The 17,251-nt window shown below is 46.8% G+C and overlaps 2 protein-coding genes across 2 annotated transcripts in view; one reads left to right on the top strand and one right to left on the bottom strand.

The window, feature by feature from the left end:
* Phf5a (PHD finger protein 5A) overlaps nucleotides 1-13,644 on the bottom strand; it is a 19,116-nt gene extending 5,472 nt beyond the window's left edge. Inside the window, exons 1-3 of the mRNA XM_013024876.1 lie at nucleotides 13,542-13,644; nucleotides 13,132-13,155; nucleotides 12,505-12,671 (exon numbers count right to left, since the gene is read on the bottom strand). Of these exons, the coding sequence (XP_012880330.1) occupies nucleotides 12,505-12,671; nucleotides 13,132-13,155; nucleotides 13,542-13,593 (243 nt within the window). The 5' untranslated portion in view covers nucleotides 13,594-13,644. The remainder of the gene's footprint in view (nucleotides 1-12,504; nucleotides 12,672-13,131; nucleotides 13,156-13,541) is intronic.
* Aco2 (aconitase 2, mitochondrial) overlaps nucleotides 9,716-17,251 on the top strand; it is a 33,536-nt gene continuing 26,000 nt past the window's right edge. Inside the window, exon 1 of the mRNA XM_013024874.1 lies at nucleotides 9,716-9,852. Within this exon, the coding sequence (XP_012880328.1) occupies nucleotides 9,779-9,852 (74 nt within the window). The 5' untranslated portion in view covers nucleotides 9,716-9,778. The remainder of the gene's footprint in view (nucleotides 9,853-17,251) is intronic.

Here is a 17,251-nt window from a genome sequence, read left to right as displayed (position 1 = left end):
GTGGTGCTGAGGAATCAAACCCAGGGCCTCATACATGCAAGGCAAGCACTCTACCACTGAGCTACCTTCCCTGCCCTCTTTGGTTACTTTTCATTATTTTTTCAATCCTGAGTTAAGCCTATGCAAGCCAAACTAAGTTGCATAGGTAAGACTACAGTAATGTTACACACCATGCTGGGCTTATTATTTGACCCATGTGTGTTTGTGTGTGTGTGGGGGGGGAGGGGTTGTTTCTCTTCTTTGCCTAATGAAAAGTCATTTTCTCAGCAACTGTTTAATAAATACCAATGATGATACTATACCAGTTTGGAAAATTAACAGTATTACATTTTCTACCTGAAGCTTTACTTTTAATTAGCAACAGTAATATCAAAGATCTCATGGAGACATTTCTACAAAGGTGTATAATATATTCCAATCTAACTCAATCCTTCACTCTCTCTTATTGAAACTTTAAAACCCTTCAAGCACCTAGTTCTTAGTAAAAGCACTGCTTGAGTCTACAGATTTCTTCTTTTTGTAAAAATTTTCACCAAGCCACATGTAGCACAGTTGCAGTAATGTCAAGACATGCATGTTGGCTTTTCGTCTATTTTTTTTTTATTGGTCAGTTGTGGGGTTTGAACTCAGGATTTGGGTGCTGTCCCAAGCTCTTTTGCATAAAGCTAGCAGTCTACCAGTTTGGGCCACAGCTCCACTTCTGGTTTTCTGGTGGTTAACTGGAGGTAGAGTCTCACACACTTTCCTGCCTAGGCTGGCTATGAACAGCCTCCAGAGTAGCTAGTATTACAGGTGTGAGCCACCAGTGCCTGTCTCTTTTTTTTCTTTTAGTGGTGCTGGGGACTAAACTCAAGGCTCCAGCTTGCTAGGCCATGTTTATACCACTTGAGCTAACACTCCAGTCCCCAGAGGGGAGCCAGGAGATGCCTGGAATTCTAGCTCCTTAGGAGGCTGAGTTTGGGAGGATTACGGTTTTTGCTCCGGCAAAAGTATGAGATTCCTTCATCTCAATTGGTAATAAGCTGGACATGGGAGTGCAGGCGTGCCATCCCATTTGTAGACCTTAGCTGCCATATCTATATCACACAGAATTCAGCAAGAACTCCAAAAAGCATTACTTGACTCTTGAGTTCAGTGCCTAGTATCACAAAGGGAGAATTAAAAAAAAAAAAGTCCTCATAAACAAGACTGCTATTTTTCTTATTGTCTAGTTGGGAGAGGTAGGAAGATGATTCAGTTAGAGGGGGTTAAAATGCTGATGAACTAAGAAACTACCAATTGTTCCTGTGGTGTCACAAGTAGCATCCCTGATTCCTGGTTACTCTCGCAGCTTGAAAAACTACAAATGAGGACACCTGGCTTAGCTTACCGGCCTCATTTTCTTATCAATTATGAAAGCTGCAGGAAGAGAACAATGATGGAAGTATTTTGTTGAGGGAAGGTTACCACATAGGAAAAAACATTGGGCACTTAATCTATGTGATGATCAGCAAGGACAAGAGGCTGGATCATGTCACCGACTGCGCTGTGTCCCTTGGAAACTAGTGCTAAGTAAATGTGAGCTACATGCCTTCTCAAATATCTTCAGAACCTTCCCATATAATGGGAAGTAGAGGAAAGGACATCTAGACTAATTTTCAGTGACAGAATGAGGCAGAAGGATTCAAAGGTATCAGGTCACCCATAATGTACCAACAAGCCAGACAGCGATTAACATTAGGCATTCTCTGCTTGCAAGTTTATGCCAGCTAAATACTCAATATAAGCGTGTCAAAGTTTACGAAAGTCTTGTTCTTAAAATGGACTCTACGAGTAGTTGAAGAATTGCTTGTAAAAAAAAAAAAAAAAGAATTGCTTGTAGTCAGGCACCAGTGGCTCATATCTGTAATCCTAGCTACTCAGGAGGCTGAGGATCATGGTTTGAAGTCAGGCAGGAAAGTCTGAGATTTTTTTTTTTGGGGGGGGAGGGGGGTCATAGGGCTTGAACTCTGGGCCTGGGTACTGTCCCTCAGTTCTTCAGCTCAAGGCTAGCACTCTACCACTTGAGCCACAGCACCACTTCTGGTTTTCTGGTGGTTTATTGGAGAAGAGTCTCACGGACTTTTCTGCCCGGGCTGGCTTTGAACCTTGATCCTCAGATCTCAGCCTCCGTAGTAGCTAGGATTACAGGTGTGAGCCACTGGCAGCTGGCTATGAGATTCTTGTCTCCAACTAACCAGAAAACCAGAAGTGGTGAGATGGTTTGAAGTGGTAGAGGGACAGTGCCTAGGCCCTGAGTTTCAGCCCCATGCCCAACAACAAGAACAAAAGAATTGCTTGTATCTTTTCTTTACTGCTTGTACACTGTAAGTAAGTAATTAACTATAACACACTGTTCCTATGTGTCTGTTGGGGTGGGGGGGCGCTCAGGACTCCAATGAACCCTTTATAGGGTAATACCAAAACACATACAGCATACTTGAATTGTAAGTTAGGGATTGTAGTGAGAGCCAAAAAAGAGACAAATAAAAGAAACAAAATCCATTCCCTTAAAGGAGTATCATTTACTTGGTGAACTAGCTTCACACTGAAGTAAATCAGAATATGATGCTAGTCTAAGGTAAAGAAATGCAAATCAGAGTTTCAAACAGGACAGGGTGCAAACCACCAACTGAAATTATGTTTAATACTTTATGACCTTTCTTGTTGTCGTACACAGAAGAGTAATGGTGTAGGAAATAAGTATGACAAGATGGTACATGCCTGTCATCCTGTAGCACTCAGCAGGCCTAGGCAAGAGTACTTTGAGTTGAAGCCAAACTGGGATTACACAGGAGACCCTATGTAAACAGACAAGACACACAGAGTCTCATTTGGCTTGTGTACTGGGGGCAGGCAGCATCTAAATGTATAGACTGCTGAGGTGGCCAGGCTGTTTCTCCTAATATAAGAACACACCCAGAGGATTTATATGAAGTCCAGTATGATGTAATATCGACACCACAGGGTGTAGCTACACAGCCTAGTTTGTCACTTATAGCTAGGAGGACTGTAAAAATGGGGACAATAACAATGATTCCTATTTAACAAAATTACTGTGAGGAACAAGGAAGATAGCATCGACAAACTACCTGTACTCTGCTCATGGAATAGAAGCATATATTTTGCCTTATGCTAGATTAGGCAAGCCAACACTATTAGTCTAGTAGGCTACATATAATTCCTCATAGTCTGTCACAAGAATAAAAAGCTTGCCAAGCGCTGGTGGCTCACGCCTGTAATCCTAGCTACTCAGAAGGCTCCTCAGAGATCTGAGGATCATGGTTCAAAGCCAGCAAGGGCAGAAAAGTCCTGTGAGACTACAATTAATCCACTAAAAAACCAAAGTGTTGGGCTGGGAATGTTAGTGGTAGAGTGTTTGCCTAGCATGCATAAAGCCCTGGGTTTGCTTCCTCAGTACATGAACAGAAAAAGTTGGAAGTGGAACTGGGGCTGAAGTTGTAGAGTGCTAGCCTTGAGCAAAAGAAGCTCAGGGACAGTGCTCAGGCCCTGAATTCAAGCCCCAGGACTGTCAAAAAAACCAAAAACCCGAAGTGTTGTTGTGGCTCAAACCTGTAATCCTGGCTACTCAAGAACTTGAGATCTAGGGCTAGGAAGATGGCTCAGTGGTAGAGCGCTTGCCTTGCATGCCTGAGGCCCTGGGTTCGATTCCTCAGCACCATATAAGCAAAAAAAGAAAAAAGCCAGAAGCGGCACTGTGGCTCAAGTGGTAGAGCGCTAGCCTTGAGCTGAAGAGCTGAGGGACAGTGCCCAGGCCCAGAGTTCAGGCCCCACGACTGAACCAAAAAAAAAAAAAAAAAAAATTTTAGGGCGGGGAAGGTGGCTCAGTGGTAAGAGCGCTTGCCTTGCATGCCTGAGGCCCTGGGTTCGATTCCCAGCACCACATAAGCAAAAAGAAAAAAAAGCCAGAGGTGTCGCTGTGGCTCAAGTGGTAGAGCGCTAGCCTTGAGCTGAAGAGCTGAGGGACAGCGCCCAGGCCCAGAGTTCAGGCCCACGATCGGACCCAAAAAAAAAAAAAAATAATAATGCTACAAGGAGAAAAGCCTAGAATGATAAACAAAATTTCTACCAGTAGAGACAGGGTTAGAAATCAAGAAGGGATCTTTTTTTTGGGGGGTCCGGTCTTGGGGCCTGAACTCTGGGCCTGGGTGCTGTCCCTCAGCGCTTCAGCTCAAGGCTAGAGCTCTACCACTTGAGCCACAGCGCCACTTCCGGCTTTTTTCTTTTTGCTTATGTGGTGCTAAGGAATGGAACCCAGGGCCTCAGGCATGCAAGGCAAGCACTCTACCACTGAGCCACCTTCTCAGCCCCAAGAAGGGAACTTTTTAAAAATGGATTTTATTTATTTATTTATTGCCAGTCCTGGGGCTTGAACTCAGGCCTGGGCACTGTCCCTGAGCTCCTTTTGCTCAAAGATAGCACTCTACCACTTGAGCCACAACACCCCTTCCAGCTTTTCCTGTGCATGTGGTACTGAGGAATCGAACCAAGGCTTCGTGCATGCTAGGCAAGCACTCTACCACAAAGCTGCAGTCCAGGCCAAATTTATTATTTTTATTTTTTGTTAGTTGTGGGCCTTGAATCTAGGGCTTGGGTGCTATCCCTGAGCTTTCCTGCTCAAGGTTCTGCCACTTTGAGCTACAGCAACCTTGGAACTTTTTATGAATATATTGTAGTGCATTAGGGAAAACACACCAGAGCAGAGCTTGGTAGCTGGACTCCAGGCAAACATCAACATGTGTAAGTATTACTCAGTACTCCTAAGATGAGCTGCTCCAACAAACCCACTGCCTGCCTGTAGCTTGAGGACTGCAGGCTGTTTTCCCACAATACTTTCCACATCTCCCCTCCTGGCCACTAAAGACCAGAGCTACAGAGTAGATCCCAAGCACCAGGACCTCAGAGTGAAAATGAAGCTGAGAAGGTCTCTTCTGCCCACTTATACTGTGCATGAATGAAGGCCTAACCACATCACCACCATGTAGGTGGGCTGTCTCCACTCGCAAGGACTCACTCACTACCTTTTAGGACAGCCCATTTCACCTCAGAGACTCTGATGAGATCATATCTGGTTCTTCTGGCCATGACCTCTGCAGTTCATCTTTACAGCTCTTAACCATCCAGCCCTTCCTAGCAGAGAAGCCTCTCCCAGGTAGGGAACACAGGAATGCCTGTCAGTCGCCTCTCTCTGGAGGAGAGATGTCTTCCCACACTTCTGCTGTGGTTTCTAACCATTTTCTACCACCTCCTCTCCTAAGAATCCAAAGCCAAATAGCTCCCTCCTGCCGGCAGGCGATCAGCTAGCTTGGTTGCTATGCAACTGGCAGGAACAAAAGTGATACAGTCCTTCCCAGAGGCTTGGAAGGGCGTAAGGAGCTAGCTCCCTCCAAACACAGTCTAAATGGGCAGCGAAGGCGGCAGGGGTTCCTTTAAGGGGTTCCTGATGGATTCACTCAGCTGCCTAATTCTTTGCTGTTAGCTTCAGCAGCAGACTCCAGGCACACTGAGCTGCATACAAATCCTGAGCAGCAGCACTGCTGCTGCTCAATGAAGCACAATGAAGACAGGCCTCAGCTGTAAGCACCACAGGGGACCTGTGAGCTCAGGCCAGGACTAAAGCTGCCTCTGTGTGACCCACACCTCTGCCAGGCTGGTATCTGGGGCAGAGGCAATCATAGTCCCAAAGAGACATACACCCTGATGTGCCATGCCGGGGCAAACTGAACTGTGTCCTGTATATTGAGCTTAGGGCACAGAGATATGGCTCTACCCTCTTCCCTCGGGGGAGTGCTCTGGGCAAACAGACTGGCTCCATGGGAGAAAGCCTGACTTCTGCAGTCCAACACATCTGCATTAGCATTCTGGCTCTGCTGAGAGCAAGTTGTGACCTCAGCTGAGTTATTTCCCTTCTCTGGACCTCAGTTTCATAATTATGAAAACAGGCCAGTAATACTAGCATCTTAGGGTCATTGTGAAGGGCAAATAAGGCAATATAACAAGACCTTCTTCTGTCCTAGTTCTAGGCTCCTAATTCTCCAGGCTTAGACTGGTGGCTACAACAGTAGTAGACTAAACATCCACTAGTGTACCAGACGGGGGGCTGAGTCAGTACTGAGGCTAGCCCTCAGCATGTCCTCCTCCTGCATCTGCTCAATGGGTGACAGTTTTCCAAACAGGGCTCTTCCACATTGGGCCCTGGGTTAAATCAGCTCTGTAGCTCCCTTCATGAATGCAGTCATACTTTTTTTTTTTTGGGGGGGGGGTCCGGTTGTGGGGCCTAAACTCTGGGCTGAGGCACAGCGTCCAGGCCCAGAGTTCAGGCCCATGACTGACAGGAAAAAAAACAAACATTATTTTAAAATCAGGAAAGTGGAAGGCAGTTGTTGGGGAAGAGGATGGGGCAAGCGGGGAATGGAGATGAGTGACGAGACTAGAGAGTGAAGGTGATCTGTGCATCTAAATTTATATATGAAAATCTCATACTGAAACTAATTTTGTGTAATTTACATATACTACTAAAACAAGAATATTATTTCCATTTGCTTTTCTAAGGTAAAAATGCTTTTTTTCTTTTTCTTTTTTTTTTTGGGGGGGGGTGGTCCGGTCGTGGGGCCTGAACTCTGGGCCTGGGCGCTGTCCCTCAGCTCTTCAGCTCAAGGCTAGCGCTCTACCACTTGAGCCATAGCACCACTTCCGGCTTTTTTCTTTTTGCTTATGTGGTGCTGGGGAATTGAACCCAGGGCCTCCTGCATGCAAGGCAAGCACTCTACCACTGAGCCACCTTCCCAGCCCCTCCAGCTTTTTTCTTATGTGGTGCTGAGGAATCGAACCTAGGGCCTCGAGCATGCAAGGCAAGTGCTCTACCACTGAGCCACCTTTCCAGCCCCTAAAACATGCTTTCTTATAATATCAAGTGAAAAAAATTTAAACATAAAGTATGACTGCACATGGGGTGTTAGTGGCTCACACCTGTAGCCCTAGCTACCCAGGAGGCTGAGATCTGAGGATCATGGTTTGAACACAGCCTGGGCAGAAAAGTCCAAGATACTAATCTCAAATTAACTACCAAGAAGTATGGAAGTAGAGCTGTGGCTCAAGTATTAGAGTGCTATCCTTGAGCTAAAAGCTCACAGTCAGTGCCCAGCCCCAGGACTGATACAGGGAGACAGAGAGACAGAGAGCAGGGGGAGGGGACATGCTGCTTATGGCAGAGAAGGAACCGCCCTCATCCTCATCTCTGTGAAGGGAGAGATAGAGCCTAACTGCCTAGTGAACCTTTGCACTGTGAGCTGGCCATGTGGATTATTTCATTTATTGTTACACTACAGAATTTACCTCCCTTTTTACTACAGTCAACTTAGACTTGGGGACATTAGGTAACTTTCCCAGGGTCATAGCAGGTATATGGTGGGACTGAGTTGGGCAGTAGGGTTAAGTACTCAGTCTGACCTGTCACAGTGCTGGAGTGCTGGGAAAGGTAGGCTAAGGGAGGAGGGACTAGTAGCAGACTGAAAGGGAGACTTGAGCTTCATCCTGGATTCATTGTATACCAAGTTCACACCTCTGACTTAACTCACTGGAATAACAGTTGCTTTGTACTGTTGCAGTGTGTTTTCAAAACAGGCATTGAAGGGGCTTGGCCCAGAGCCCATGCTTAATAAGGAATTGCACTTATTTTTATTCTGAGAGAGTAGCAGTGCAACACCTATAGCTAATGTTTTTATAAATATGAGGGATACATGGTCTGTGAATGAATGACACTTGGTGTCCTTGTCCTTGAAATCAGTCTACAGGAAAACAGAATACATCCCTTGACAAGAGGCCACCTGGAAGGTGAAAGGCTCTTCCTTTCCTGCTGGCATTTCTTTGGAGTTATTTATTCTTCCTGGTTACAGTTACCCTGTGAATGTCACCCACAGGTTAAAGTTCACAACATACTCCATCCTAGCAATCATTTACCTGCTGCTACATAATAAACTGCCTTTAAGAGTAGAGGTGCAGGGGCTGGGAAGGTAGCTCAGTGGTAGAGCACTTGCCTTGCATGCCTGAGGCCCTGGGTTCGATTTTTCAGCACCCCATACGCAAAAAGAAAAAAGCCGGAAGTGGCGCTGTGGCTCAAGTGGTAGAGTGCTAGCCTTGAGCTGAAGAGCTGAGGGACAGTGCCCATGCCCAGAGTGCAGGCCCCACGACCAGACACCCCCCCCCAAAAAAAAAGAGTAGAGGTGCAAAACAGCAGTGGTGTCTGGGGGCCAAAGAACTTGGGAGAATGTTGGCTAGGTAGTTCTGGCATGGGGTCACTCAGTGGGTTGCTGTCCAGGCTGAGAAGGTAGCTCAGTGGTAGAGAATGGACCAGGTTCTAGGTTCCATCTGTAGCACTGCAAAAGAAAAACATTGCAGCCAAGATGGCACCTGGGGCTAGGGATATGGCTCAGTGTAGAGTACTTGTTTAGCACGCACAAGGCTTTGGGTTCCACCCCCAGCATGTGAACAGGTGCATGTGCTCACATGAACAACCTCCCTCCTCCATCACCCCCCCACAAAGATATCACTATGGCAGAAGTCCTGATGGAGGGAAATAAAATCATAAGGCGCTAGGCGCTTTGTGGTTCACACCTGTAATCTTACCTACTTAGGAGACTGAGATCTGAAGATTGAAGTTCAAAGTTAACAAGGACAGCCAAATCTATGAGACTCTTATCTCCAAAAAGGCAAAACTGGAGGTGTGGCTCAAATGATAGAGTGCTGGGCTTGAGTGAAAAAGCCAAATGAGGGGCTGGGAAGGTGGCTCAGTGGTAGAGTGCTTGCCTTGCATGCATGAGGCCCTGGGTTCCATTCCTCAGCACCACATAAGCAGAAAAAGCTGGAAGTGGAGCTGTGGCTCAAGTGGTAGCGTGCTAGCCTTGAGCTGAAGAGCTGAGGGACAGTGCCCAGGCCCAGAGTTCAGGCACCATGACTGGCAAAAAAAAAAAAGCCAAATGAATGCAAGGCCCTGAGTTCATGCCCTATTACACACACACACACACACACACACACACACACACACACACGGCAAGTCTTGACTGCACACTCAAGGAACTGAAGGTGAGATGGACTAGTTGCTGTGCTTCACAGCTGAACAAGAAGTAAGTGTGTGTGTGTGTGTGTGTGTGTGTGTGTGTGTGTTGTCCCTGGGCCCTTCAAAGCTAGCTCTCTACCACTTGAGCGACAGCACCACTTCCAGTTTTCTGGTGGTTAGAGATAAGAGTCTCACAGACTTTCCTGCCTGGGGCTGGCTTTGAACTGTGATCCTCAGATCTCAGCCTCCTGAGTAGCTAAAATTAAAGATGTGAGCCACCTGCGCCTGGCTGAACAAGAGCTTTTACATGTGGCCTTCTTTGACCTCCCTTCACAGCCAACAGAGCTGGCTAGATCCGCTTCTGTGGCTCCTGGGGACTTTCCTTCAGCTGATACAACTTACATAGTAACACTGGACTTTGATCCCAGAGATTCTGCTACAAATCCTCATGTGTCTGCTGGGTCGTTTGTGCTTCAGATTAAGAAACCACAACTGCAGGCACAGAATAGCTCTTGACACTTAAGTTCCTCTGTTTTTTTTCACTGTGCTGTACTGTACCTCAGGGATGGTCTCTCCTGAGAACTCCATTCATTGACAGTGCTTTTGTCTTTCTTTTTGCAGAAAGCCCTGGGTGTGCGGCAGTACCATGTGGCTTCAGTCCTGTGCCAACGGGCCAAGGTGGCGATGAGCCACTTTGAACCCAATGAGTATATCCGCTATGACCTGCTAGAGAAGAACATTAACATTGTTCGAAAACGGTAGGGCCACAGTGGGAGCTTGTGGGGATGGTTAAGGGGTGCTGCTGTGCCTGCCCTTAGGCAGTATAGGTGCGTCTTAGGCAGATGGTAGTAGTGATGGCAGGATGAGATGTTTCAGATACAAAGGTCCCTGGCTCAAGTGGTAGGGCCCCAGATAAATCTCCAGTGAACCAGCAAAAAACCAGAAGTGAGGGTATGGCTCAAGTACTAGGGTTCCACCCTTGAATGAAAAAGCCAAATGAAAGCCAGAGGCACTGAGTTCCAAGACACACACACATAACCCTAGAGGTTGTTACATCCCCTCCCCATTTTGCAGAAATTGAGCAGCATATTGGGGGAGTACTCTAAGGTCTGACATCTGTTGTTGGCCGGGCCCATGCTCAAGCCCCCATCTGTCTGACTTCAGTGCCTCTGGCATTGCTCGTAGCATTCTTGTGAACTTTATGAAAGTTAGAACTACCTGGGAAAAAGACCATCCATCTCCAAGCCCACTAGTAGCCATTCAGATTACTTACTATTCATGTGGCCAGGGATGTTGCCCCCACCTGGGAGTCTGTTGAACTACGGAATCTCAAGGTTCCCCCACACCACCACCACCAGTAGGAACCTGCCAATTAACAAGATCCCCTGACCTGATGCCAGTGGCTCACGCCTGTAATCCTAGCTACTCAGGAGGCTGAGATCTGAGGATCGCTGTTCAAAGCCAGCTCGGGCAGGAAAGTCTGTGAGACTACAATTAATCCACTAAAAAACCAAAGTGTTGGGCTGGGAATGTTAGTGGTAGAGTGTTTGCCTAGCATGCATAAAGCCCTGGGTTTGCTTCCTCAGTACATGAACAGAAAAAGTTGGAAGTGGAACTGGGGCTGAAGTTGTAGAGTGCTAGCCTTGAGCAAAAGAAGCTCAGGGACAGTGCTCAGGCCCTGAATTCAAGCCCCAGGACTGTCAAAAAAACCAAAAACCCGAAGTGTTGTTGTGGCTCAAACCTGTAATCCTGGCTACTCAAGAACTTGAGATCTAGGGCTAGGAAGATGGCTCAGTGGTAGAGCGCTTGCCTTGCATGCCTGAGGCCCTGGGTTCGATTCCCAGCACCACATAAGCAAAAAGAAAAAAAAGCCAGAGGTGTCGCTGTGGCTCAAGTGGTAGAGAACTAGCCTTGAGCTGAAGAGCTGAGGGACAGCACTCAGGCCCAGAGTTCAGGCCCCACGACTGAACCAAAAAAAAAAAAAAAAAAAATTCTAGGGCTGGGAAGGTGGCTCAGTGGTAAGAGCGCTTGCCTTGCATGCCTGAGGCCCTGGGTTCGATTCCCAGCACCACATAAGCAAAAAGAAAAAAAAGCCAGAGGTGTCGCTGTGGCTCAAGTGGTAGAGAACTAGCCTTGAGCTGAAGAGCTGAGGGACAGCACTCAGGCCCAGAGTTCAGGCCCCACGACCGGACCCAAAAACAAAAAAAAAAAGAACTTGAGATCTGAGGATTGTGGTTCAAAGCCAGCCAAGGCAGACAAATTTGAGAGGTATCTACAATTAACCAGCAAACCTAGAAATAGAGAGGTAGCTCAGGTGGTAGATTGCCAGCCTTAAGCAACCAACCAACAAACAAAACTAAGCAAGCAAGAGTGTGAAGCCCTAGGTTCAAGCCCCCAATCCCAACACAGACACACATAAAGCTGATTATTCATGGTCATCCCTCAGAAACCCAGTTGCTGGTATAAATCTAAGGTAAAAGTCTAAACTATGCTCTGGTACACTTCTGTAAGCCTTTGGCTCTGAGAGTTGAATGATACTAACCAGGCAGTCCCTATAATGTTAAAAAACAAAAATGAAGACCCACCATCAATTTTGTAACACTACATAAAGGAATTCTTTAACCATTTGATGTTGAAAGCAACAAGAATTACCTTAAACCTAATTTTTCAGACTTAAAAGTCTTTAATGACTATAAATTCAAGAGAAGCAAGCTGCATGTTGTGGAACATACTTGTAATTGGGAGGTGGGGAGGACCAGGAGCAGGGGCTGAATCAGAAGGACCACAAAAACAGGCCAGCTCTGGCCATCTACTAAGACAGACAGAGACAGACAGGAAGAGAGAGGGAGAACATTACAGACAGAGTAGCTGTTATATACCAAATGCAGGATGTCATTTCTGAATAAGAATCACAGAGCCAGCGAGATTACCAATGGCTCCCACCTGTAATTCTAGCTTACTCAGGAGGCTGAGATCTGAGGATTGTGGTCAAAGCTAGTCCAGGCAGGAAAAGCTGTGAAACTCTTCTCTCAAGTCAGACGTAAAGCTGTGGCTCAAGTGGCAGAGTGCTGGCTTGAGCAAAAAAGCTCAGGGATAGTACCCAGGTCCTAAGTTCAAGCCCTAGAACCTACACACACAAAACATAATCACAAAGCGACATCAAAGAAATAGTGAGGGCTCTCCAAATTGTTGGTGTTGAAAAAGATTTGCTTCATTTGCATTTCTACCCTTGATGTAGCCTTTTATTGTGCTACATTCAGTTTGGCTCAGAGAACTTGAAGAAGAAATAATAACCTAGGTGATTAGCTAAACATCATAATCTCCACAGACGAGAGGAGATTCATGTGGATGGCAGAGTATTACAAAATACAAGGAGAAAAGGTCAGACGGAAAATTCTGTCCACACTCACATCCTTCTCCTGGATAGTGCACTCTTTACAATAGTAGGCGTCAGAGACTCCAGGGCCTCCACAGATCACACAGCGGCCCTGGTAAGATCCATAGTTACACTCATCACAAATGCGCACCAGGGTGCAGGGGCGCACATAGGAGTCACAGATCACACACTTGCCATCACCTGTAAGGAAAAGGGAATGGAACCATGTTGATTAGTAGGCACTTCCTCCAGTTCTCTGCCCTTCTCCTCCTAAGGGGAAATAAACCAGTTTTCCTTTGACAGTGACTTTGGGGTCCTCCATTACTTTAGCATAAGACTTACCTATACACTATCATCTCAAATCCCTTTCATAGGTGCTCGTGGTGTTGTGTGGTGCATCCCTACTTTAGGAGGTGAGCTACACTGGCAATGCTTTCTTCCCCAAATCTAAACATGAAATGTTTAAAATGAGCAAGCTTGGAATGAGAAGACGGAGGGAGCCTGTGGTTGCTGCCTGGTGTATCCAGTGTTCACGTCCTTCCAGGCACATGCACTCACAAACTTTTTTTTGGTGTGTGTGGTTTCTTTGAAAACAACTACTTGCTGGCTCCACAGAAACTGCATGGGAGGTGTAGGGTGTGGGAGGACACGTTGCACTCACATTTTTCACACAGTCTTCCGATGGCTGCAAGGTCAGAGAAAGCAAAAAAGTACAATTAGCATGGAAGTTCTGACGAAACAGGAAGTACATTCTCGAACTGAGGGGTAGGGAGCGTCTCAACGGCTTTAATGAATTTGCAGGATAGCTATCCGAACCAAATCCACATCCCCAAACCCACTCCAGGCCCAGGAGCTCCGAGATCGTCCCTCCAAACTTGGCCCAGACGCCCCGGCGGCCAGCTTCCAACTTCCGGCCGCGCGGCCGCAAAACAGCGCGCGCTCTTACAATACCCGAGGCGGCGAGGCGGCCGCCTCCACGCTAAGATCCAGGGGAGGAGGTGTGTACGCCTAGGCCCCCGACATCCTACTATCAGCCCCACTCGGACAGTCCGGGGCAGGGCACTCTCTCACCGACACCAGCCTGCTTGCGGCAGAAGATCAAATCAGGATGATGTTTAGCCATAACTCCTACATTAGCCGGCTACCGGAAGCTTCTAGGAACATCCGCTTGACCCTTAACCTTCATTGTCCCTACCTCCACGTTACGGTGATTGGTCTTTGGAGCTTCCATCAGTTTTCTATCTTCGAGCCAAATCCCGTTCACATTCACGCGAGTTTTCATAGCTGTGAGGCCCCACCCCCCCAGGTCCTAGCAGATTCGTAAAAGTTGTAAGATTCTGCCCCGGATTTGAAAGGCACAGTTTAATTTTTAATTACACGTATTCACTCTAAGTATTTTCTCCTGCAAGGGCCTTTTTTCTTGTGCTGGGGATTGGACGTCGGGCCCCAGGCAGTCTCCTGTAAGCGTTTTATAGACTTTTCTCTTCCGAGGCCAGTTTCTCACACGTGAGCCCCGCCCACTGCGCTCGCAGGGTTCCGGCGCCTTGGAAAAGCCCCGCCTTCACCCTGATGCATTGCCCTTAAGCCACGCCCCCACAACCGTCTTTAAATGCGCGTTGTAGAACGTCACTTTTACGCGACCTCATCTTTGTCAGTGCACAAAATGGCGCCTTACAGCCTACTGGTGACCCGGTTGCAGGTGAGCGAGCTTAGGGCTGTGTGGACTCCCGGGGGCGGGATGCCTTCTGCTGTGCCTGCGGCGGTGGGCGAGGCTAGGCTGGGCAGGTCGGATCTCGAGCCGGTTTCGTGTGTTCTCTCGGGTGGCATCCACCTCCGGTTCTCCCTTGTCCTAGGTCAAAGCGTCCCCGGCCCAGTCAGCTCCTCTGGCCCTTCTCCCGCCCTGTCCGCAGCATAGGTCTTAGCAGCGGCGGGCTGGTGAAGAGTGGGGGCACTGCTTCTTCCATGTCGAAGAGCACATTTCCCTCTCCCTAGGATGTCTCGGATCCTCAAGGTGAGGACAAGGTGACTGGGGGCGCAGCGGCCGTGGAGCCCTCGGGGCCCAGTGCCTGATTCCCGCACTTCCTTCCTCAGTAGCAGAGATTAGCTAGACTTGTGATCTACAGTTGCTAGGCCTGGAGTCTACAGAAGCTCGTTCTGTCATGCCCCCTTTTGAGGACGCTGCGGCACAGAGAGCCAAGAATGGGAAAATGTTCTCCCTGGTCCCAACGTAATAAAGTTATGATAACTGTAATTTCTCACCATTGAATCAAAATTCAAGGTTGTTTTAATACTTCTAATGGCATTTGGCTTATATATTCATCTGGTGAGATGGATGTCAGATGATCTATCCCATTTGATAGTAACAAAACTTAAAGAAAGTAGATGAAAGTTCTGGCTGTCAGAACTCAGAGTTGTAACCTGAGCAATGACTGTACATCCCACCTATTTTTGTTCTTATCAGTCTACCCTGACAGAACTTGTTGGATGTAGTCATTTAGATTTTTTTGTTTGTTTCTTTTTTCCCCAGTCCTAGGGACTGAACTCATTGTCTGGGCACTGTTCCTGAGCTTCTTTTGCTCAAGGCTAGTAGTGCTCTACCACTTGAGCCACAACACCACTTCTGGCTTTTTCTGCCTATGTGTTACTGAGAAATCGAACCCGGGGCATCATGTGTGCTTGGCAAGCACTATACCACTAAGCCACATTCCCAGCCTAAGATGCAGTATTTTTGTTGTTGTTGTTGTTTTTGGGGTCCAGTCGTGGGGCCTGTACTCAGCCTGGGCGCTGTCCCTCAGCTCTTCAGCTCAAGGCTATCACTGTACCACTTGAGCCAAAGCGCTACTTCCAGCTTTTTTCTTTTTGCGTATGTGGTGCTGAGGAATCGAACCCAGGGCCTCAGGCATGCAAGGCAAGCGCTCTACCACTGAGCCCTAGATGCAGTATTTTTGAGCTGACATTCAGTTGCTTTTCAAATACTGGGTGGGAGGATTGGAAGACTCTACAGTTTGACCTTGACTTTCCTGTTAGGAGACATCTAGAAAGTTGACTGTCAGATAGTTTTTTCACTCCTACCTTGTGAAGTGCTATATTTAGAAGTTCAATAGCAAATGTGTATTTGTGAATAAAAACATAAAAAAGTATCTGTAGATATTTTCTATCAACTATTTAGGGTGAACTTTGTGACTCTTTGGATTGAGTGGCACAACTTTGAATCTAGAATTAAGTTATGGCTGTACTCTCAGGAGGCATTGAAGTTTTTTTCCCATCACATTGCTTTTTTAAAATTTTAAATTATTTATCTGAAAATACTTATTTGAATTCTGGACAAAAAGAAAGAATTTGTGCCTAATTATCTCTTCAGGTCCTTTAAGTCTACAGATTAGTAGTGTGCAAATAGTTGTTTTTCTTTTTTTCTCTGTCTGTCTGTCTGTCTCTCTCTCTTTTTTTTTTTTTTGGGTGTGCTGGTCTTGGAGCTTGAACTCAGGACCTTAACACTTTCTCTTGAGCTTGCTTGTTTGCTTCCTTTCTTTTTTCTTTTTCTTTTTGTCAGTTGTGGGGCTTGAACTCACAGTCTGGGTGCTGCCTCTGAGCTCTATTGCTCAAGCCTAGCACCCTACCTCTTTGAGCCACAGTTCCATTTCCGGCTTTTTCTGTTTATGGGGTATTGAGGAATTGAACCCAGGCTTCATGTATGCTAGGCAAGCACTCTACCACTAAGCCACATTCCCATTCCCTAGAGAATGATCTTTATTATACAGTTGTTTATTGAGGACCTGGATTACTTATAATGTGATGAGTAAGTAGAATATTAATGTATTTACAGCTATGTAGTACAACTCCCCAGCCCCCCCTTTTTTTTTTAATACAGAATTTAAGACCTTGAGAGACTGAGTGACTACCAGTAGCAGAATCAGCATTAAAAGCCAGGTCTTCTTGCTCAACTGAGATGAATGAAAAGAACTAAACAATTAACATTACACCACTGTACTTCCCCTCCCCCAGTAGCCAGCCTGTTTCAAGTTGACCAGCTAACCCTCTCTTCTCAGAACTTCGTTTTTGTTTTTTTTTGGGGTCCAGTCGTGGGGCCTGAACTATGGGCCTGGGCGCTGTCCCTTAGCTCTTCAGCTCAAGGCTAGCGCTCTACCACTTGAGCTACAGTGCCACTTCCAGCTTTTTTCTTTTTGCTTATGTGATGCTGAGGAATCGAGGAATCCAGGGCCTCAGGCATGCAAGGCAAGCACTCTACCACTGAGCCACCTTCCCAGCCCCTCTTCTCAGAACTTCTTATGTCTTACCTCTTTTGTGCTTAGATATTTGAGGAGAGACAGTTGCTGCCTTAGTTGTCATATATCCTGAGTCCTGTTCACATAGTGGACTTATTCCCTTTTGTCCACATAATTTCTTGAGCACCCACTGCTTACTTCAAAAAAATAAGTCTTTAAAAATTTTTTGGGGGGCTGGGAAGGTGGCTCAGTGGTAGAGTGCTTACCTTGCATGCATGAGGCACTGGATTTGATTCCTCAGCACCACATAAGCAGAAAAAGCTGGAAGTGGTGTTGTGGCTCAAGTGGTAGAGTGCTAGCCTTGAACTGAAGAGCTGAGGGACAGCGCCCCGGCCCAGAGTTCAGGCCCCATGACCTACCAAAAAAAAAAATTGGGGGGGGGGACTGGGAATGTGGCTCAGTGGTAGAGTGCTTGCCTAGCATGTATGAGGCCTTGGGTTCAATTCCTCAGTACCACATAAAATAATGATAATAATAAAATTTTAAGGGGCTGGGAAG

Source organism: Dipodomys ordii, unplaced genomic scaffold (genome assembly GCF_000151885.1).
Source record: "Dipodomys ordii isolate 6190 unplaced genomic scaffold, Dord_2.0 Scaffold79, whole genome shotgun sequence".
In the NCBI taxonomy this organism is placed as follows: domain Eukaryota; kingdom Metazoa; phylum Chordata; class Mammalia; order Rodentia; family Heteromyidae; genus Dipodomys; species Dipodomys ordii.
Note: the sequence above shows the minus strand (reverse complement) of the source record. Positions and strands in the feature narration are given on the sequence as shown.